This window comes from Drosophila mojavensis, unplaced genomic scaffold, assembly GCF_018153725.1.
Source record: "Drosophila mojavensis isolate 15081-1352.22 unplaced genomic scaffold, ASM1815372v1 contig_36, whole genome shotgun sequence".
Taxonomy (NCBI): domain Eukaryota; kingdom Metazoa; phylum Arthropoda; class Insecta; order Diptera; family Drosophilidae; genus Drosophila; species Drosophila mojavensis.
In genome coordinates, this window is record NW_025318858.1 from 15165359 (window position 1) to 15189009 (window position 23651).

Here is a 23651-nt window from a genome sequence, read left to right on the forward strand (position 1 = left end):
CAAGCGCAGCCGCTGCTTACTGCGCAGTTAGCAGAGCGCGTGCTTATAAGTGCATGTGTATGTATGTGTACATAGAAGAAGTGCAGAATGATTAGAATATCAGCTTGGAGGGTTCAGGGTATCTCCTAGTCGAGCAGTCTCGACTGGAGCCTTCTTACTTGTTTTAAATAGATTTTTATGGCTTTCAAAATAATGTATAAAGACATAAAAGAAGATGATAAATAAACGAAATGCTAAACTTGGACTGATCATTATTAAGTTATTTATGATTAATTACGAGAGAAGGCGAAAGATAAACAAAATTAATTAGCTTGCTGATTTTAAACCAGATAAACTTATTTATTTTTTATTTTTTAATTCCAATTCTATTTTATCTTCGAATTTCGATGGATAGTCCCCGACTCTATCTACATATGTGGATGTTTATTCAATGTATAAACGCCTACTCTATAAAATATGCTTTACGCTTTATGTAATATGCATATATTATACATATACATATGTATGTAAATCCCATTTTCCCCCGATGGGGGGAAGTAAATGGCAAATGGAAAATGGAAATTCAAGCTTGTACTCACTTGTGCCAGAACATATTCCCCGCCAGCAGTGGCATCTCCATGAGCAGGGCGGACAGGAGCGAGGTCTTGCCGCTGCCAGTCTTGCCCACAATGATGGTCAGCTTGCCCTTGGGTATGGCCATTTCCTGAACGTGTAGCTGGACATTGGGCAGCCGGCACTGCGGCTGCCAGGTGAAGAGGCCGTCGTTGATGGACACGGCGATGTCGTCGGGCATCTTCAGCAGCAGGGAGTCGCGCCGCCAGCTGTCCGTGTTGCGGGCACGCACCACCGAAAACTCGATGGGCCGCTCGACGGTGCCGCCGAACAGTTTGGGCGGCCGTATGGCCACATAGGGCGTGTTGCGCAACAGTTCCTTGCGATGCTGCACCAGCTTCTGGTGGCCCAGATCGTGGCCGAACAGAGGCGGCGATTTCTCCTCGACGGCCTCACCGTTGCTCGCCAGCAGCAGCGGCGTTATGGGCTCCGATTGAGCCAGCGGTGCCGGCGATGGCGGCGTCTCGGGTATGCGAATGCGCAGCGCCTGTCGCTGCTCGTTCAGCCGGTTCTCCGCCTGGGCCGTGCGCAGCGCCATATTCGACTTCTCCTGCGTCTCGTACATGTCCAGCGAGGCGTCGCTCTTGCTGAGGATGCGCGCCATATTGCGTATGCCCTCGAACTGCTTCTGGATCTCGGGTGCGTGCAGGAAGCGCTCCAGCCGGCGTGTGGACACCCGCGCGGCAATGATAATGGGCACCGTTATGGGAAAGATCAGCAGCGGCACCGTCAGCTGCTGAAACAGCGCCAGCGCAGCGAACAGATGGCTGGCATCGAAATTCGAGCGCGATTCGAGCGGCAGATTAACATAAACAGCCAGCGTAACAAATGTGATTAGCACAGTGCAAATGTGGGTCAAAATGGCTGCAACGAGAGCAGAGAATTCGTATTAACTAGAGAGATATAGAGACTATATAGCAATATCGATTTCTATATTTTATTAATTATATTTTATATTTCAAATTTTTTATTTTTTATTTTATATTTTATATTTTATATCTTATATTTTATATATTATATTTTATATTTTATATTTTATATTTTATATTTTATATTTTATATTTTATATTTTATATTTTATATTTTATATTTTATATTTTATATTATATATATAAAAATTTCCACTCACTCATTAGCGTCCAGTACATGGCATCCTTTTTCAGATATTTGAGCTCCTTTTCGCGAGCAGCTTGAATTTTTCTGAGAAAAACCTCGTCCCAGGCATTCAGCTTGATTATTTTTATGCCTATCAAGGTGTCATGGATTTTCTTTAATCGTTCATCCGTGAATTTCTGAGGAAAAATTAAATGATATTTAATATAAATTATTATCCCTTAGACGGGAGGAGATAGGTGAACGAACTAACGGCTAGTCAAACGAATGGACACACTGACAAGCGGACGGACACACAGATACAGCTAAATCAACTCATCCCGTTATACCGATCCAAAATACATATGTACATAAATACATACATAAACTCTATATATATATATACATACAAACACCTGTTACACACATTTACGCAAAACCATTATAACCGGATTGTCCACTTACAATGGGCATTCAGGTTGTAAAAAGCCAGACGGTGGCTTAGAAATGTCCAGACTTAGATTGGCCACAAATAATTGTAGAAACTCTGAGCAAAAGCCAAAATTCAATTAACTGAAGCTGACCAACTGACAATTACTTTAAATTGACCACAAATCTGTTAACAAGCAACTCTTAAATGAGCCATTGGCGGCAGTCAGTCGGTCAGTGTTCGAGTTGGAGTTTGAGTTCGAGTTTAAACACAATACAAATTTTGGGCTGCAAATGGCAAAATAATGGCAGGCAAATGGCAAACAAACAGATTGTGAGGCTCTTGCTGTGTTTCAAGTGTTTTGTGGCTTAAGCTGGAGCAGCCTGAAGTTAATTTTGTTCATTGTAGTTCGCTCTCTAATTAAATTGTGCTTTTGTCACCTTAGACTACTCGTATTACTTCGTGCTTCCACTTACCGCAATCCTTTCCTCATTCCTCGACATGGCTCGGCCGATGACGAACTGCAACGGTGTCATAATGACAATGCACACAATGGCCCCAATCACCGCACTTATGCCCAGCTTCAGGTACAGCAGGTAGATGACCAGGGCTATCTGCAAACAAGATGCGTTGGTATTCGATAAGAATTTATTTGCTACTTCAGACACTAGTTTATTTGCTTATGCAAATTGTGCTGGCATGGCAATATTGTCTCCGCATCAGATGATTATGATGTGACTACGTAATTTGGCCAATCAACATGAGTAGGCATAATGAAGTTCATAATGAAGCTGAGCGCAACCGAATTAAAGCCCTATAATATTATTGTTAAGATTTCACATAGAAAGTGAGCAACAGAGCAGAAAGGAAAATAATTCGTTCCCGATTATGATTGACTGATTGACTGAGGCACTGATTTATGATTTTTTTAAATATTCAAAGTACTCAGAAATCTCTCTAGTGAGAGAAATGAGAAATCTAAATCTATGTATCTATCGATTTATGTATTATATAAATTAAAATTGCAAATCAATCAGTCAGTCTATCATATTAACATATAAACAGATGTTAATCATTATTAGTAATAGTATTTGAGAAATGCAGTAGAATCCGGCTATGACGACTCCGTTTATAGCGACCGTACTGTTATTGCGACGAATTTTCTGGTCCTCAGAAAAACTAATATGGTTATAACATCTTCCGGGTATAGCGACGTAGTTATAGCCGGATACTACTGTATTACAATATTCATGAATATTTATTGTTTAAGCTTTTCTTATCAATAACTGAAAGTTTAAATCAGTAAAAAAAAAACTTTTATTCAGATACATATATTTATATAGGGTCAGTCAGTCAATCAATCAATCATTCTGTCTTTAATCAATCATTCACCCATCAATTAATCCTTGAATCAGACAATTATTCTGTTAATGTTAATGTTAATTGAATCAGTCAGCTAACGAATCAATTAATCAATCAACTAGTCAGTCAATCGGTCAGTCAATCAATCAGACAACCAATGCAAATAGTCAACTATTACTATAATAATATAGTATATATATTCTAGATATATTTTACGATATTTCATATCATTTCCGAGTTGAGCATCAATCAATAAGTCAATCAATTGGCAGATAAATATAACCCAGATCAGTCAAAATCTCTGTTTACTAAGAGTATCACTATCAAAAGCATTTCCCACATCTAAATCGCATTTCGCTGCTGCTGATGTAAATGAGGTGGCAAGCAAATCTGGAACTGCATCTATTTCAAATAGATTACAACGACTTGGGAACGCCCACGCCAGCGTTTGCTGCCTAAATGTTAATTAATTTTTTACACAATATAAACATGTTGCGAAATACGATTCAGCCTGGCCGACAAATCCGATTCGGCCTGCATACAAACGAGTAAATTATAATGCAGCTGCTGCCAGGACTATGGACTGTTCATTGTGCCGAGCCAACGCACCACCACAGCCACAAATCCTAAGCCCAGTTGGGCGAGCAACATTTGCAAATCAATTCATTTCGAGACAGGATTCATGCATGGGGAGGCAGAACTCGAACTGGAACTGGAACTGGAACTGAAACTGGCAAAGCCTAGAGTAAATACAACCAGACTGTTAATTATGCCAAAATTCATACACACTTACACATTTAATACGCATTAATTATGCGTGAAAGTATGTGTGTGTTTGTATGCGTGTGTGTGTGTGTTTGGGTTCTGTATTTGGTTTAATCATTAACAAGTTTGCTCAATTACATAAAAATCCCTGAACCCAAACAAACTATAAATGGGCCTTTGTAGGCCAAAGCTAAAGCCAAAGGGCAAATATTTGGCCAACGCCTTTGGAAACACATTGTAATGCCAAAGGCAAATACAATTTGCTTGCAGCGCATAAGAAATTGCACGAAAATGAATACAAATCAAATGCAATTTATAGACAGGCAAATAAATCTAAGCGCACGATTAAAATTGTCCAAGTCCAAGTCCAAGTCAAGGCGAGTGTTATAAATAAGCCCAGTGCTAAATGTGACCAGAAAAACAAAAGGAATTGAGTGCATTACAAACGAATGTAGTTGACTGTGTAATACTCGCCCAAGTTGAACAAAACAGGTAAATTGAATTGAAATATAGATATGCTGACACTGGGCACGACTCATTTGACTAATTTTTGAATTTATGGATCAACAAATTGAAGATATAGTAACTTTATAGCACAGTAGATGTATAAATTAAATTTGTACTCAATACACTGAGGAAATACATACGTATATTCAGTAAATTAATTGTCCAATTATTTTTTATTTATTTATTTTCTGAATATTAATGTATTTACTTATTTGTTTATTGTCTTATTAAATTTATTTTTAATTATGATTCATTATTAATTATTACATATTTATTATCAAATTATTAAATTATTTACAACTGTATTTATTGTTTTGTTTCTTTTTTTAATATTTTTTATAATTAAAGAGAATTTTTGCGTACTCAATTTAATTTAATTTAATTTTGTTTATTTATTTATTTATTTATATACATTTTATTTGTATTTATAATTTATTTACTTATTAAAATATTTTAATTACTTTATTTTATTTTAATCTTTCTCTTAATTTATTTGCTTATTTATTTATGTATTTTGTTTTAAACTGATTTGTGCAATGTAAACAATATTAAAAACTTACAACACTGACAGAAAGAAATACAAACGAGCAACATTACACACAACCAATATACCCTTTTCGATCTATGACCGAGCATCTAAAATGGCACACAAGTTGCTCGTAAATTAGCATAGTTTTTGATACGAACCTTGAATGGAATAGCCCAGGCATAGTGAGCGATCCAAAAGAATTGCATTATGTTGAGCGTGTCCTCCGTCATGTGATTCGTGATGGCACCAATATCGCCGAGGCCTGTGTGCAAGAAACGATGCCAATAAATAAATAACAAATTACATTAAGTGCTAGTTAAGGTCACAGGCAATTAATTGTATGCCAAAAGTGGAACAGTTTTGTATAAATATATTATACATGAGTTGCTGCTGCAATGTTTTTAGGGCACTTTATTCAATTTATTAGTAGCAAATGTTTTACGATTTTTTATTTCAATGTACTACAAATACTTGAAGCCTCATAAAAAAAAAAAATTTTAAATAAAACTGCCTTTGAACTCGTATCATTTCTCAATAAAAAAATTTTAAACAAAAAAAAAAAAAAAAAGATCTATATCTCAAATAATATATATATCTCTAATCAAATTAAATTGTCTGTTGTATACTATTTAAAATTTTGTATTAAAAAAAAAAAATAGAATTTTTGACTCTATATAATCATTTTTTTATTTATTTAAAAATGCTTATTATTTAAATTCATGATTATTGTTTGACCAATAATGCATAAAATTTTTGTATTTTCTTATTTATCTAAGTTAACTTTATTAATTAAACTAACCATCAAGTTATCTTCATCAATTAATCAACTAACTTTATTTCATTAATCTCTTATTCAACTTTATAGACTTGCTCAACTTTATAGACTTGGAATGCCCTAACTTTAATGCTGAGCTGATTAGAAATCAATCAGCTAGCGTTCTATATTGATTGGGCTATTTCATTGAGTCACGTCGATTGTCATAAAAACGTGTATCGCCATGAAGCTAAACTCTTTTGACTGGACTAAGCCATTCGCAAAAGCAATTTGTCTTTACTGGATACGAAAAGCGGACTCAGTCTCTCGGCGCAACTGAACACAAATAACGATTCACATGGCCACGCCCACTTAAGCCAATTACACGTGGACATTTGGTAGCAAACACTTCAGCCGTAAAACTTTCAATTAACACCAAACGCACATTTGCCTCTGTCAAACAGAACTTGGGCACACATAGAGATTGTGGTTAAGGGGAGTGGGAATAGGGGGAAGGGGGATGTGTGGATGGATAAATGAATGCGTGGGATGAGTTCGAGTTCGAGTTGGCAGCAAAGCCAAACACTCACCGCCTGAACGCTCCGTTTGCCTTTGTTGTTGTTGTTGTTGTGTGGCAGCCACCTCGACAGGCTTATCATTGGGAGTCAACCTAATGTTTTTGCCATTTTGCTGTACATCAGCTGCGGAAGTAGTGGCCGTGGCAGGAGCAGCAGCAGCAGCAGCAGCAGGAGCAGGAGCAGCAGGAGCAGGAGTCGATGGTTTGTCGTCATCATCAGCGGCATTGTTGCCACAACCGCTGCTGGCATTTAGAAGCAAACTTTTGCGATAAATTAGACCCTGTAGCGATGTTTTAATCCTGATGCCCGTCATGTTGAGCACATGCGTGGAGGCCTGCGACAATGCGGCCTGCGCCAATGCGGCCAATAACACCAGCCAAGCAATGCTCCAGCCATTTGTTAGCAAATCCGACCATCTGGCATAGTAAATTCGCACATCACCAATGCCAATACCCATGCCCATGCCCAAACCCATATCATTGTAGGCCCCATCATCATTGGCAACATCATAATCTTCGTAGTAATCAACATCGGCACCATCTGCGGCCGCATTAGGCCCCCCAACTCCTTCCAATGGTATTGATCTATTTGCTGTAGCTGCCTGTGCATGAACCTGCGCCCGAACTTCTTCCTGTGCCGCCGCATAGAGTCCCTCAATATACTGCACTATTTGCTGTATGGCCAGCGGACCAATCAATGCAAATAAATCACCGGCCAACTTCAAAAAGCCGCCCAGCGCAAACATGCGCCAACTGTTCTTTATGTAGCAATACCACAGCGAAGGCGATGCATTCGATTTTTTCTGCAAACACAATAGTGGAGAGAAATTAAATAAATTATAAAAATATTTTTTATTTTTATATTATTTATTTATATTATATATATATATTATTTGTAAACGGAAAAGGTTTTTACTATTAAAAATTGTTGTATTATTATATTTATTAAAATATAATTAGACAATAAATGAATTAAGCAAGAGTTAAAGCTTTGCTCTGGTTCGGAATGTTTGGAGATGATTTCCTTATTTTGTATGGATATTGAAGTTAACACAAAGAACTAAATTAAAATCACTTAATATTTAGATTTTGTAGAAACTTAGTATGGTATATCAAATTTTAATGCTACATTTCCAAATCGAAAATCGTGATAAAAAAAAATTGAAAAAACTCTTTCTCGATAATTTCAATAATTTGAAATCTCTCTGTAAATCGAAAAACAAAAACTAATCTATCGAGACTCGACTGTAGTTCAGTATATGCACATTGCACTAAAAAAAAAAAATTTAATATATGCATACATATATGTATGTATATACATAAATATTTTTGCAATAAATATAATTAACATATATATATATATGATTAAAGTATATAAAATTTCTTTCCATATTTCAATATTTTTAATTTTTGATTAATATACACTATCGGTCCACTTTCAACATATATACTCTTTAGATTTTACGTATACGCCATGTGGCTCCTATTAAGTGTAATTAATAAGCACATTAATGCCAGACGTTTAATATATCCTTTGGCTACATCGTTCGCTGGCATTTCATAATAATTTACACAGTCAGTTGCCATTTTGTCATTAAAAATTGCGCACAAAATGCGGCAAATAAATTAACATTTAAAAACACACACAAGCCAAGACAATTCCAGATTGGTTGAAATACCAGCGAGAAAAATACCCTGTAGAGCTCACATATATAAAAAGAAGAATAATTTTCAAGGAATATATTACAAAATTTATTTTAATAAAATTATCTGCTCTCTTCTTTTACCTTGTCCTCTCTCTCTCTCTCTCTCTCTTTGCTTATATTTTTTTAGTTTTTTGTCTCTGTTCACTTGCCGCTCTCTTTTCTTCTTTTGTGTTCTGTGTTTACTCTCCTCACTCCTTCTTCTTTCTTCCACTTTCACTTTTATGTGTTCTTTCTTCTTGTTTATCTTCTCTATTCCTGCTCCCCTCTTCTCTCATTTTATTCTTCTTTATCTTGAATCTTCTCTTCTCTCTTATCCATTTAATCTTCTCTCCTCGTCTATTGTCTCTGTGCCCCATCTGATTCTTTTCTTCAACGCAACGCCTGTTGAAACTCAAATATCTCTATCTACTTTGCCAGACGACCCTTTACGAATTCTTTTGTATTGCAGGGTATGCCTGAAGCAAACTCGACAAAGACCACACTTTCACTTTGTTATCAAGCAAATGGCCGCATCTCTGGCCCATCGCGTGATATATTCAAATATATGCACAAAGGTATATACAGTTATATATATTTTATTTGCATTGATAATTTATTGCCGCTGGCCAACGGGCGGCATTGCATTTAAATAAATAATTAAGCAATTTGCTTGTTGTGCTTTTTGCAAATGAAATACAATATTTTCTTAATGGAAATTCAACAGAGCCAGGCCAAGCCACGCCAAGCCGGAAAGAAGACTCAATTGTAACAGGGCTTCGTGTTTTTGTTGTTTTTTTTTTTTTTTTTTTTTTTGCCATTCGCATTTAATTATTTATTTATTATTTTCTTTTACTGCTTTTCTTTTTTGTTAATGTATAATTTTTAATTAAATGACAGTCAATGAGCTCAGTGGCCGCTTAATGCCTTTTTTATATAGGTTATTAGCACAATACATAAGTGCAAAGACTTTCGAATACGCGTGAGCACATTAATGAATATATTTATGAATATATGTAATTGTATCATATGTAAAACAATATTTAATAAATCAACTTTGATCAAAAATTAACGTTCCTACAACTCTTCCCTGGGGTTACGACTCAATTAAGAAATTCAATATTACCCTGTGCTCTCTATCTCTCTCTCTTATTTACTCTCTCTCTCTCTCTCTCTCTGCTTCTGTCTTTCTCACTCTCACTCTCTCTCTCTCTCTGTCTTTCTCACTCGCTCTCTCTCTCTCTTTCTCTCTGCTTCTGTCTTTCTCACTCTCTCTCTCTCTCTTTATATCTATCTATCTCTCTCTCTATCTATCTATCTGTCGCTAACTATCTCTTTCTCGCTTATATAGCGTGTTTAGTTGATCTGAATATTCATAGAAAATAGTATTACAAACTTTATAAATTATTATCAATTAATTGATATTTTAGAAATATTCTGGTAAACATAATTAATAAAGTTTTACAGATATCTCGCAGAAGACAATTTAAATTATTACTCGTAATTACTAATATTATAAATATTAATAATATTAATCAATAAATATTAATAACTCACCATCTCCTCCGTGTATATATATAAAAATCGATCGTAATGCGCTCTGGCGCTATCCTCCAATCGCATTTGGCCCAGATCCTCCTGTTCGAGCGGTTCCTTGTAGCCCAGCCAGAGCAGCGAAGTAAGCCACCAGAAGCAGATCTTCGAATAGAATGTGGCCAGCGTATGCTTGTAGCCGATGCAGTCGTAATCCTCCAGATAATCGTCCCGATAACGCTGCAGTATAAGATTGTAGAATCATATATAAGTCCCAGCAGATTTACCAGATTAAACAACTTTTGATGAAGTTCGCATCAGCCCGAGCTGACGGCTCACACAACTTTGCATCGCTCCAAAAGAAGACAAAGCCAGCCAAAAACTGGACCATAACTCAAAAGCAACTTAGTAACTGGCCTTAAGCTCTAACAACAAATTCCAAGCTGCCTCTCAGTGGCCTCGTCTGCCATGCAAAAAGATAAGATGACATTTGAGTGTCTTGCTCGCATGTGTTACTGCCACTTATAATAATGTGTATGCCCATGCGAAGAGCAAATGTAGGGTGGTTGAGAAATATTGTAAGGAAATAATATTGCATATTATATGTTGTCTTGTCACTTATAATTGACAAGAATTTTTTAATATATTTTTATATAAATAATTTTGAAATAGCCCAAAATATATATATAACTGTGCAGTAAAGAAAATTTATAAAACTCAGTCCAAAATTTTTTTACGTAACGGCTGATTGTCAGTTGATGCTTAATTTACTTTGATATCGCTTATTTGGCTTTAAAAAAACTCTAATCAGGAATCCAAATAAAGATTAGTTAAATATTCAAATATATGTGTTGTAAAAAAAAAAAAATAATAATAATAATAATAAAAAAAAAGAACGAAGAAAAAAATAATAAAAAAATAGTAATTATAGAAATAATTTTAATACATACATAAGATAAGATAATAAAAATAATAGTATAATACAATACAATGTATCCCTTTTTACCCTGTGTGTTTCATTGAATATGATTTATAAAAAATACCAATAGACTCAACGTAGTATAATATTCTAAAATCACTTGCTGATTACAGAGTATCTCTCAGTCAGTTGCAGTTGACACCATACTAGCCATATTTTTATTTTTTTACACCATGCTCTTGATGTGCAACACGTTCTGTATGCAGCTCAACGCCTTAACAATGGCACTTCGTCTGGCCAGTCTAGTTGTGTTTCTCTATTTTGTTCCTATTTTTTTGTCTTTTTTTTTTTTTTTTTTTTTTTGGATAAAAACTGTTGCAGGTTGGCAGCTTTGCTGCAGCTGCTGTGGCAGTTGTGTTGTGGCATTTGTTGCACTTAGCCAAGTCTAAAGCGAGCCGTTTTTGTGGCACTCGTGGTGCGGTCAAGCGCTCAACGCCTTGAAGTATGCAAACGCTTTGCCAAACTGACATAAATAAAATATTTGGCCAGTGCAAAAGGATTTCGAAGAGCTGCAAATCTGCGCTTAACCTCAATTAAAATGTAAACATATTAAAATCCCAGCACTGAGCGCAGCACTACTCCCAACCGCCCACGCCTCGACCGTGCTTTATGATAATCCCTTGTTAAATTAAATAAACCTTTTGCATTGTCAACGTCGGGTGAGTCCTTCACTTCACTTCTACTCCTCGGCTATTTGCTCAGCTAATTTTACGCGCTCGCTCGCTACCAAAATGCAAAATGCAAATGCAAATGCAAACTGCACTGAAAGCCACGCCTTTACTCTTCTGCCTCTTTTCCTTCCTGGCCCAAGCGCTTTACCCTCGTCAGATAGACACCCCCACATATATATATATATATATATATATATATATATTTATATATATATATATATATATATATATTTATATATATATATATATACAATCAACCGCCTAACCCAACATCCGTTTCTAACAACAACTAAAACAACAACAACAATAACAACTGCAAAATCTGCAACCGGTTTTAACTATACTCTAATGCAAGTCGGGGTTACTTATATATCCAATTATAAACTAAAGTAATTCATATCTATAATAATTTTTTTTTTTATAATTTTTAATTTTTTTATCATAGAGATTTACTATTTAATGAGTATTTCGATAATTCATTTTCATTAAGGAAACTGATTATTAAAATTTTTCATTTAATTCAATTTAATGTAAATATAAAATTTAAAATATTTTTGTAAAGTTTAAATAATGAAAACATTCAAATTTCATTTATTAAATAATATTTTGTATGTGAACATTATTTAAACTTTACAAAAATATTTTAAATTTATTATAAGAACATTAAATTCGATTAAATTAAATTTATAAATAAATTTAAATATATAAATAAATTAATAAATGACTTAAATTAATAAAATAAAATATCGTTTATAATATTATTGCATTATTTTTTTATTTTAAAAATTTTTGAAGTATGTATGTTAAATAATTTTAGGGGTTTTTTAAATTCTTATTTTATTTAAACCATTTTTTTTAAGAAATCTGTGCAGACATTTTATAATCTTACTTCATTAATTATTTGTTGGATTTGTAGTTTACTTAAGCTATTTACTTTTATTTTTTTATTTTTAATTATTTATTTTTAATTAGCTATAAGATTACACACTGAACAAAAATATAAATTCAATTAAATTTATAAACATTGACTATGTTCATTAACTATTAGAACTAACTACATATATTATTTATGCATAACGATAGCGTATTCAATAGTCGAATATACCCCAACTTGTACGCCGTCTTCGTTGTTTGTATTTTCGGGATTGCGCTCAGCGTTGCATGGCATTATTTGCACACACCCTCGGCTCAGCTATTCTCATTTTACAAGTAGCTACCAGCTACCTCGCACCGCCTCTCTGTAGTACACGCCCCGCATCTGCTGTTGCCTCTGCGACGCCCACAAACAAGAGCTGCCGCACACTTCCTTTATTAAAATTATGCACTGCATGGCGGCATCCAAATTAGGTTGGGCCTTCCCGTGGCTCTCGTGGAGTAACAGATAAGCGGAGCACGTGAAGCGGCATTTTGTCAGTTGCCGCAGTTTCCGGCTCTTCTTAGTTGTGACTTTGGCTAGTGGATGGCGAACGGAGGGGCGGTGCTGCGGAAAATGTTGACAAATGTCCAGCGCTCAATTGTATGCCAAAGGCTGTGTTTTCTTTTTCCTTTGCCTTGGTTCCCATCGTTTATGCAGCGTAATTCCATTGCCTGCATTTGCTCGAAAAACCCTCGCAACGAACCACTTGCCAAATGTATAGCATACTCAAGGGCGCACTTCATGAGAATTTACATAGTTCTCTCCTCTTTTTTTGGCAGGAAGATGCTGGTGTGCTGCTCCAACCAAAGTTTGCCTTTCAATTGGCTTTTTAGCCTCAGCTGGCATTGATTTGATGTTTGAATATTACTCATACGACATGTGCATGAATATCTTGGAACACAAGTGAAGGACAGAGATGGCAGCCAGCAGAGAAGGACGCCTGACTTTACATAAATTTACCAGAACGGATCAATAAAAAGAATATGGAACCCAAGCTCAATAAATATATATTGTGTGTTAACACTAAGCCTACATTCAAAGGGCTTTCTCGTAGGGTTGTGAGAACCTTTTTAGATAGGGATAAGCTGTACTATTTTTAGACAAGTTATTTATGAAAACGGGTTTCTCAAGCTATTGACTGAATTATTAGTGAATCAAAATCGCCTAATTGGCTGTAGCATAAAGAGCGGTCTATCTATAGGGAATACCTTATAAATTTATTCATTTTATTTACTTAATTCTATAAGGCATACTAGCAGATGCAGTGAACAATTGCTAAGAGGCCTAGGTATGCTCCCAAGAATACTGCGCCCTGTTCGTCCCTTAAGGCTTAAGAAGCAAAATTTGGCAAACTCGATTCAAAATTCTCTAGACCTGAACATCTATTATAATCCGTAAGTTGTAGAAGTACGAATTTTAAGTAGATTCTGCAGTTAATAGTAATTTGTAAAAAAAAATTTTTTTAAAATACTTATTTTAATAATTAAAAAATACAAAAATAAGTTCAAAAAAAAATCTTTCATCCAATAATTAAAAATAATAATAATAATAATTGAATAATAATATAAAGTAGACTAGATTTTGCAGTTGATAATAATGTGAAAATAAATTCAAATAAAATACTTAATCTAAAAATTAAAAGAAAAATAAATAAATTCAAGTAAAATATTTAATCTAATAATTAAAAATATTAATAATAATAATTAAACAATAAAATAGTAAATTTATTGTGTCTGTCTATTTATAAGTATATCTATAACTATTCATCTTTTGCTGTCTATTTGTACTTGTCTGTCTGTCTGTCTTATTTACTCAATTATTTTCCACTTAAGATTTAAAAAAGAAATTAAAATAAATTATTAAATCTATCTATTACCTATTTATATATCTATATCTTTTGATGTCCATCTATAAATGTATTTTTTAATAACATATTAAGATCCTTTGGCTATATCCGAGTTTCTGCTTAACTTGTGAATGAATCTAAGTTACATATTCAAGATCGCAGATTTATTTTGCTCTACATTTTATGCTTGGTCGTGCAAATATTTTGATGACCGCCGCTGTATATGTAATATACCTAAAGACAATTAATTTTTATATACTTAACAAAAAATAAAGAAATATTCGCATTCGCTTCGCCTCCTGCTGATCAATATTGAATATCCGCATTTTAGCAAACTTTAACGCAGCACACACACACACACACAGACAAGAGGGACACCCACACACGTGTGGCAGTTGAACTAGTTTCGGTATTCGGCTGCATCTTCAGGTATGCAACAGCATTAGTGCATTTGGCTGCATAACAATGGCCGCGCACAAAGTTAAGGTGCAAGTTTTTTGGTGCACAGCGCCGGCTCGTTTATGGACCAGAGCAGCAGGAGGATCAGGAGCAGCCGGCGGTTGAATGTATAAACAGCCGTAAGCTGTGAGCTTTATATGAAGTCCATGTTGTCTGCCCACACCACCCCACCACGCCCACTGTCTTGGCAAAAGAGGCAAGCAGGGCAGAGGCGCCCAATGTAAGTTTAATATTTTTATTTGCTTTGCTACTTTGGAGCGCTTATTGCGCTGTGCCGCTTTTAGTGTCTGTTGTTGTTGTTGTTGTTGTTGTGTGGATATCTGTGCATTCGTGTGGCATGCTCTGTGTGTCTTGTGTGTCCTGTGTGGCAACTTTGGATTTCCGGTCTCAAGCGGAAATAATGTCAAGCATGAGAAGACACAACGACCGAAGCCATCCACTTTCCACATGGTTCGCCTCTTTCTACCGCCTCTTTAAATATTTAACTATCTGCTGGGCAATATCATATATGCATGAATGTTAATTCGATAAGCGGGTTTTCTGAATGAGACAGGGAAAGAGCGAGAGAAAGTAAGAGAGGGAAAGTGAACGGAAGAGAAAAAGAAAACGAACGGACAAGAGGAAGAGAGAGAGAGAGAGCAAGACAGACAGAGATAGATACAGAAAGAAGCAGAGAGAGAGAGAGATACAGAAAGAGGCAGAGAGTGAGTCAAAAAGAGAAAAGACAGAGAGAAAAAGAGACAGTCAAACAAAGAATATTGTTCTATACTTATTACCAAAATCTGAATCTAGTATATGGAAAGCTGTAAATTAAGAATGTGAATAAATTAGCTACTTGTATCGATAATAGAAAAATTATATTAGTTATCGATATAAATCAATGAGTTCATACGGACAGACAGACGCATGCTTATGCGTATAGGACGGACAGATGAACAATTCTGTGTTGACTCCGATAGTCCTCGTGATTAAGAATATATAGGAATCTTCGATTGTTTTTATAGGGACAAGGCTGCCCATATTCGATAACATGATTATCATTTTAGTTGGTTCAAGTAGATTTATTGACATCACTTTTTGAATATGATATCTCTCGAATGGCAGCCTTAGCCCTATACGGCGTATTGTGTCTGCCTCTATTGATCGATAAAAGAGTTGCCAGATGGGTACGTCGAATATAGACTTTATGGGATGGGATTTTTATCTCTAAGCTCGGAATCAAGATTTCAATTAAAAAAGTAGTACAATATATATGTATACCATTATGCCTTTATTTTTTAATGTATCTCAATGTATTCAGACAAAACTCGTGAGTGTTGGTATGGTCGCATAGCAGAGGAGAGGCATAAACAACATTATTCTCCAGAAACGATCGATCATGAGAAGAAAATGTCTGGAGTTAACAATGGCACAATACACCATATAGAAAGAAGAAGACCAACATTGCTCGCCAATTTATGAACACAAAATTTATCAAAACGTTCTCTAGCGCTAGGATTCGCTGATTCTTCTTATTTGAGCCCATTCAGAGAGTGAGAATTAAAGTTCGTTCGACTCCGTCTCCTTGGAGCTGCCCATTTCTAATTAATTTGTTGATTATGATTTATGATATCAAATTTGTATTTATGTAAATGGCGTACTCACCTCTTTATAAATGGTATATCCATCCAGTGCAGCCAAGACCAATAGACAAATCACCGTTACGCTGAGCAGGCAGGTCTCCAGCTCAAGGAGCTCCTCGTAATAGGCCACCTCGGCGAGCTCATCGATGCGCAGCAGAAAAATCAACATTTCTATGGCGATACTGCCGTAGAGAAAGTCTACGAAATGAGACGGTGTTTGATTAATTTAGCTGGCATCAAATTATCTGACCAGCAGACACACAATAACAAACAGAAAGAGAGAGAGAGAGAGAGAGAGAGAGAGAGAGAGAGAGAGAGACGGACAAAGAGTGGGAATAGAAGCCAGTCAGACGCACCTGTCATCTTTTTGCGCTCGAGCACACGATGATAGCACATTAGCATAATTGTCAACAGGACGGCAGCGAGGGCATTCCGCACGGTGCCCGTGCCAATGATAATCAGAACATTCAGCTCCTTGGGCGTTGTGTCAAAGAGCTGATACAGCTGCTCTGTCCGGCGCTGGGGCAGCAGACTCCTGGCCAGCTCGAGACTATTAACGGCCAGCAGGAGCAGCGAAACAGCTGCGCGCAAATTGTGAAAGGCCAGCAAAGTTTTATGGCACCTGAAACGAGAGAGGGGAAACGTGGGAGTTTTCAAACAGGTTTGCTCTATATATAACGTAGCTAGGTAGGATCCAATAGGTAAGGCTGTAGTAGTAGCAGTAGTAGTGAATGCATAAATAACACAATATCAACAGTTTTTTGGTTTAATTAAGTGGAGTGCACGGCACAACAAGCCAGATAGCTAAAGGACCCAGTCGAATGGCTGAGACTGTGACTGTGTGTGTCTGTTTGTGTGAGTGTGTGTATCAGTCTGTGTGTATTCAAGTGCTCTTTGTAATTTCCACAATTATATTCAAGTGTTTATGCGACTTCTCTTTGGCTGAGTTTCCACTCACACAGCTAGAAAAACTCGTCTGTTTGCTTTTGCTCATGTTGTTGTTGTTGTTGCTGGTGTTGTTGTCCTACGTCTACGTCTGCCTGGCCATAACCTTAAGTGTGATATATGACAGGCAGTGAAGTGGCCCGCTTTTTGATTGCATTGCCATGGTTTTGATTCAAATTAGCTAACCAACTTTTAATAGCCAAGTGAATGGAATCTGACCGCAGATTTACTCACCGGACTGAGAGAGTAAGAGAGAGGGAAATAGAGAAAGAGAGGTAGGCACGCAGAAGAACTTTAGCTAAATTCATTTAATTTGCAATATGAAATAATATGCAAGGGTAAATGAGAGATAAGTTTATAGAGAAGGAATTAGGTTGGACATAAAAGGCAAGCCGAATTTCCAGTCGAACATTCCTTTCTCTCTCGACATAAACTTGACTATTAAGAGTTAGTTATATTATACAGCTATGCTCATTGAAGTAGTACCGCGACTGCCAATAGTATAATAAGTAGTTAGTTTATATTTAATAAATAAATAATTGATATTTTTATTTTATTGAGTATAACATTTATTTGTCAAGAAAGTAAAGTATATATTTTAAAAGTATTTAGTATATGTATATTAAATATATATATATTATTTTATATATATTTTGTATATATACATTTATTATATATTTTGTATATATTCTGTATAAAATTTAGTATAAATTTAGTGTATATTTTATTCAACATTTCATGGCAATGTAAATTAGAGAAGCATGTTTGATTACAAGCCATAACGAGGCTTTGCGAGATTCCCAATAAAATTATATTATATATTGTCAATTTTAGACCTTAAGAGGTGTTAAAGTTTCCTGTTATTCTAGTTAAGGCCCTAGCAACTAATACCATTTACTACTAATATGTATATATTTTCAAAAAGACAGCTGTATGATATAATTGTAGTATTGAAGATGAGTATATTTCTAGAAAGGATAGCTATTATATATCAATCTATAGGTATTATGTGAACTGTTAAGATGTTCCATTAAAGAACTGTTTATATCAAAATATCTTAGACATTTACATCTTGAGAAAGCAACAAACAAAGCTCGAGAATCTGACAAGCAACAGATCTACATTCAAATCAAATGTAAATTAAATAAAACAAATTGAAATTTCATATTTTAGATGAATTAAAGACAAAATAATCTTTTGAGCAAAATAAGCCTTAACATTTTTTAAAATAAAAACAAAATTCTATATCAATTTTAAGACGCGGAAAATTGTGTTCAGATTAGAGGCAATATCTATAAATTCATTGCCAACTCAATATAATAGCAAACTCTATACAAATTTGCTTCCTCTTCGCTATGAATTCTATATATCCAGCTCACACAAAATATATTTAATGATGTGCAAAAATGTGGCATACTTTTTGGCTGCACAACGTGAACGTTTACACGTTTGCACATGGCTGACAAAAAAACGGGCAGCTAACTGCGGGATAAAGGGAGATAGAGCGAAATGGAGCTAGTGGTGGTTAGAAGGGGTAAGGGAGTGCTGGAAGGAGAGGAAGAGGCTGGCACACAGTGCCAATGCCGTTGAAATATTATTTATGGCGAATACATTGTTGCATATACCATTTGGTGCAGAGGCGTGCCCAGTGCAAGGAAGCATAGACACACACACACACACACACACACACACACACACATAAAAATAGAGAGCAAGATAGAGAGAGGGAGGAGAAGACCGAGTGGGGGTTACCCGTGCAATTGTGGCTTGATTTTAATTTTTTAGCGCGCCGGCAAATTTTTGGAAAGTTTTTGTTTATTTATTTCTTGGGCAATTTTATTTATTGTGCTCCCAGATAGTCTATAAATTTAATGAAAAATGCCTAGCTGACAGGCGGACAGCCAAAGAGCCCGACAGACAAAATACAGACAACTCTTACATATTAATTACATTTTTGACCGCTCTAAAAGTGCATGAATAATTGATTTCCAATACTTTTTGTGAAAAAAAAATTATTTTTTGTTTTTTGTTTTTTTTTTTTTTTTGGTTTCATTTTCATTTTTCCTTTTTTGCCGGGAAATGTGCATTTAAATGCAGTATGCAAAAGAAAATAATAAAAAATGCAAAGCTATTCGAAATTGTTTACAACATTTTTGTTGATTTGCATTGTTCGAATTTTTGTTTTGCCCAGACTCAGGTGCAACATTTTTTATTGATAGCAAAGTTTGTACATTTTTTATATATTTTTTTATTTTTCACCTTGCTGTAGCGGTAGCATTTGCAAATTAATAGTCGTTGAGTGAAAAATTTGAACAATTCCTGTAATTTGTTATATACATACATATATAGACTATGTAGCCAATGTTTATATACATTTGTGCATGTGTGTATGTTTGTCCATCACTTTGTTGCCCAAATATTTTTTGCACCTGGTAAATTGATAAATGATAAATGATATCTGATGCAATTTTAATTATTTTAGTCGACCAACTAAATTGGAGAATTTCCTTTTATCTAAAAATATTGTTAGTTTATGTAAAATATGTTGCATGATTCGAGCCTTGCTGCGAGCCAATAAAGGAATAATAAATAAATTGCTTTCTCTAACGCATAAGTCAATTTATAGCATGCAATTGCCTCGAGCACGAATTCAGTAAATACAATTTTAAATGAAAATAAAATAATCATAAGTTGATTTGCACTGAAGTTGATTTGCACTGCTTCTTACTTTGAGTACTCAATATTCAATCTAAAACGTGTGCTAAAGTAAAAAATTTAAAAGTAAAAAAATTTAACAAAATTCAATAATCTTCAAAATATGCAACAAATAGAAAAGGCATCTGATGAAATTTTTGTATAATTGATTTACACCCGCAACTACACCCCGGTATGCAGTCATTCTGTCTCCCTCCCTCAGCGTCTAGCTAACACGCAAAAGCTTTGCACAAGCTCTGATCCTCACACCAACACTACTAAAAGTTGGAAGCGCTCTTTACAGTGAGTGTCGCAGTCCGCTGTTAATAGAGTAAGCCCCTCTCTGCTGTTAATGTTAGTGTTGCTATCGGCTGTTACCAGAGTCACTCTCTGCCGTTAACAGACTAGCTCTCTGATATTAACCGTAGGAGGCGCTGTTAACAGAGTTGTTTGCTGTTAACTGACTCGCCTCCTACTTCCTATTAGTGATACGATATTATCTTTGTAAAAGACATCTCAACTGAAGGAAAGTACGGGAGACCCACAATAAAACAACGGTTCTATATATTACAATCGTTATGGAATAGTTAAGAATAAGTTTGTATTGTGGTAAGTTTATCGAAAGTAATGATACTATGTTTAAATACAAAACACAATCATAGATATTATAGAATATATACATTTTAGTCATTTTAATAAATAGTTTCGGGTATTTCTCGGACACATCAGCATACAGTCATGCCGTCATTTTGAAGAAGTCAAAGCTAACAATTATTCAAAGTTCTCGCTCTTAAATATTTTGGATCTTACTAATAGAAACTCAAGTTTAAAATGAATGTTTGTCGTTTAACCATTATTTTAATCCAAATTATGCAGCACGTGCTCATGGCTTGCCTTCATTCACATTTTCAATTATTTCGCTCTTGAATTAATCGATACTCCACTTTGTATACAGAGAGACAAATAGATATCGACTCTGCAGTACTTTCCATATATGTACATATATATTGTATCTGTAAATAGTTCTATTGAGCTTAATTATGAAACACTTGATTTTTACTGCTCTTTCATTTCTCTACGATTATCATGCACTTGAACAAGGTTTTTGAGCCCTCTCAAACATAAGACACCAAAAGACGTGATAAATACGGACCAGACTAGTAGATACCCTAGACATAAAACTAAGTTGAGTGTTTTTGTAATTCTAAATGAGATTGTAGTAGACAATTCAATAACATCAATTTCAAACGAATATCAGTCTACTTTAATACTATCTATTATTATCTATCTATTATTACTATACCTTGCTCTTTCTCCAGATCCAATTTTATTGTACTTTATCAACTCAAAAACTATATATTTCATCATGTTGCTTGTTGTTCACTTTAACCAATATACCCTCAGACACATACATACATACATATATATATGCAAACTGCGAGCCACTATACCCTTCTTTTGCATCCTCACTATACGCAGGGTATTAAAACAGACAACAATATAGACAATCGCAATTGCCAGATTTGCTGGAGAACATGTACAACAGCTTTTCACACTCTGCCCAACTCTCCGCACCTGTTTCCTCTCTGGCTGCCACACCTTTACGTAATGCTCGAGCGTCAAATTAAGATATCTAATAAAACTTAAAATACACTCACTGCTCTGCACTCGACTTTGATTTGTTTACCAAATGATCCAAAAATACCAGAAAATTGCAGTTGCAGTTGCTGTTGCACTTGCAGATGTTGCAGTTGCTGTTGCTGTTGCAGTTGCTGTTGCTGTTGCGGCAGCTGTTGTTGCCTTGGCACGGGACGCTATTTCTCAAGTGCCGAATATATTATGGCCATCGGGAGCTGATTTTTTATGAATGAGTCCGAGGCGCAATGAGTGCACTCACGAGTGTGAGTGCGAGAGCGATTCATTGTTGTTGTTGTTGTTGTTGTTGTTGTTGTTGTTGTTGTTGTTGTTGTTGGATTCATTTCGAACTGTTTATTGATGTGCATCCTTAGCTCTGTTTTGTATTTTTTTCTTCTTCTCGGGGGTGTGAGTGATTTTCAAGTACTTGAAGTATGCTGCATTGAGCTCTATTAGTTTCGGATATCAATGATATTTGGAATGATTCAAGTGGCCTTTGGATTGCTCTAAATGGGAAGCGTGCCCCGAATGCATCCACTTGTTATGCACTTTGTTTATATTTGACTCATTTGAATTTATGTGTTGGATATTTTTACGGTCAAGTTCAAATGGGATGGAAAATCAGTTATTGGGCTAAATTGTAAAAGATAATTTATTCAAACTAAGACTAATTTGTCTTAATGTCGGCTCTAATCGGAAGTGCCCAACTAGGAAATAAAACTTAAACCTTTCCTAATATTTTACAGCCTGACGGAAAATAGGTTTATAGTGTATATCCAATATATATTTAATAAATTAAACATATAAATATACTTAAATCTGTAAGGAATGTCAATATATTAATAATGGCAAACAGATGCAAAGCTCGAGTAAGTTTTTACGACATTTATAAATTTTCAAGATTAATTATTTAAGCTGGGCAATGCCCAATTACTCACTAATTGTTCAAATTTGATAAGAATTTATAAGAATTTATACTTGGACTAGCTGATCAACTTTGTCACAATTTCCAATTACTTGTTTTTCTTTTTAACAAATTATTAATTGATAAGCTAAAAATAAAGTCATACAATGATATACAATATACTATATATATGTATATAAAAATTTTAATTGGAAGCACATAATCGTTCCAATGGGATTTTTCGAAGAATTTATACTTGGACTAGCTGATCAACTTTGTCAATTTCCAATTATATATATATGTATATATATATTATTATTATTTTTTAATTATAATTAAATAATTAATTATAATAAATTTGACTTTAAAATATTATCTATTAATTTACAAATCATAATTATGAACAATTTTTAATCAATTTTATTTGTTTGTTTATTTGCTCAAAAGCAATTCGAGCATATGAATTGATAGCTTAAAGGCATTGCATTCATATTTGTGCCACATTCCTAGGCATTTGTGCATGGAGTTACTTTAATTAAGTCCATTGAATTGACCGCAGATAAATATGTATATGACAAGAAATATTGAAATGACAAAGCGGGCAACTGTTTAATGCTTTGCCGGTTGCAGCTGCTGCTTCCATTTCGAGCAGATGATGAAGATATATGCGCATATTGAATGACCAATGACCAATGATCCAGCGATCCAAGTTACGGACTGCCACTCCACGCCAAGCCACGACAAGCCAAGTCTGCGATACAGTTCATTTCATTTACGAGCTACTCGATGGCCAAGCACACTGATGACAAGACCAAACAACCAAAACACAATCGAATAAACAAAAAAAAGTCAACCAAAACACAGTTCGAAACGAAATTCCTATGAAAACTTGTGCCCGTCTCTTGATTACATATCTGTCCCTCGGTGTCTCTCGCCGTCCGTATGCAAACTGGAGTAAACTTTTATTAATTGAGCCGGGCAAATGTATGCATACAATACAATATATAGATATCACTGTATGTGTACACATGCACATCAAGCAAAGAACAACGATGACGTCGCAATGCAGCCACAGCCACAGCAACCACAGGCAATCGCAAGCGCCGCCACCTCACCGACAGCAACGTTCATTGATCC

At 35.2% G+C, this 23651-nt stretch overlaps 1 protein-coding gene across 1 annotated transcript in view; it reads right to left on the minus strand.

The window, feature by feature from the left end:
* Window positions 1-23651, minus strand: part of LOC6576851 (ATP-binding cassette sub-family C member Sur) — a 69551-nt gene that overhangs the window by 41276 nt on the left and 4624 nt on the right. The window contains exons 2-9 of the mRNA XM_002002799.4: window positions 16693-16958; window positions 16359-16534; window positions 9868-10083; window positions 6642-7431; window positions 5456-5559; window positions 2611-2748; window positions 1742-1904; window positions 579-1476 (exon numbers count right to left, since the gene is read on the minus strand). Of these exons, the coding sequence (XP_002002835.1) occupies window positions 579-1476; window positions 1742-1904; window positions 2611-2748; window positions 5456-5559; window positions 6642-7431; window positions 9868-10083; window positions 16359-16534; window positions 16693-16958 (2751 nt within the window). The remainder of the gene's footprint in view (window positions 1-578; window positions 1477-1741; window positions 1905-2610; window positions 2749-5455; window positions 5560-6641; window positions 7432-9867; window positions 10084-16358; window positions 16535-16692; window positions 16959-23651) is intronic.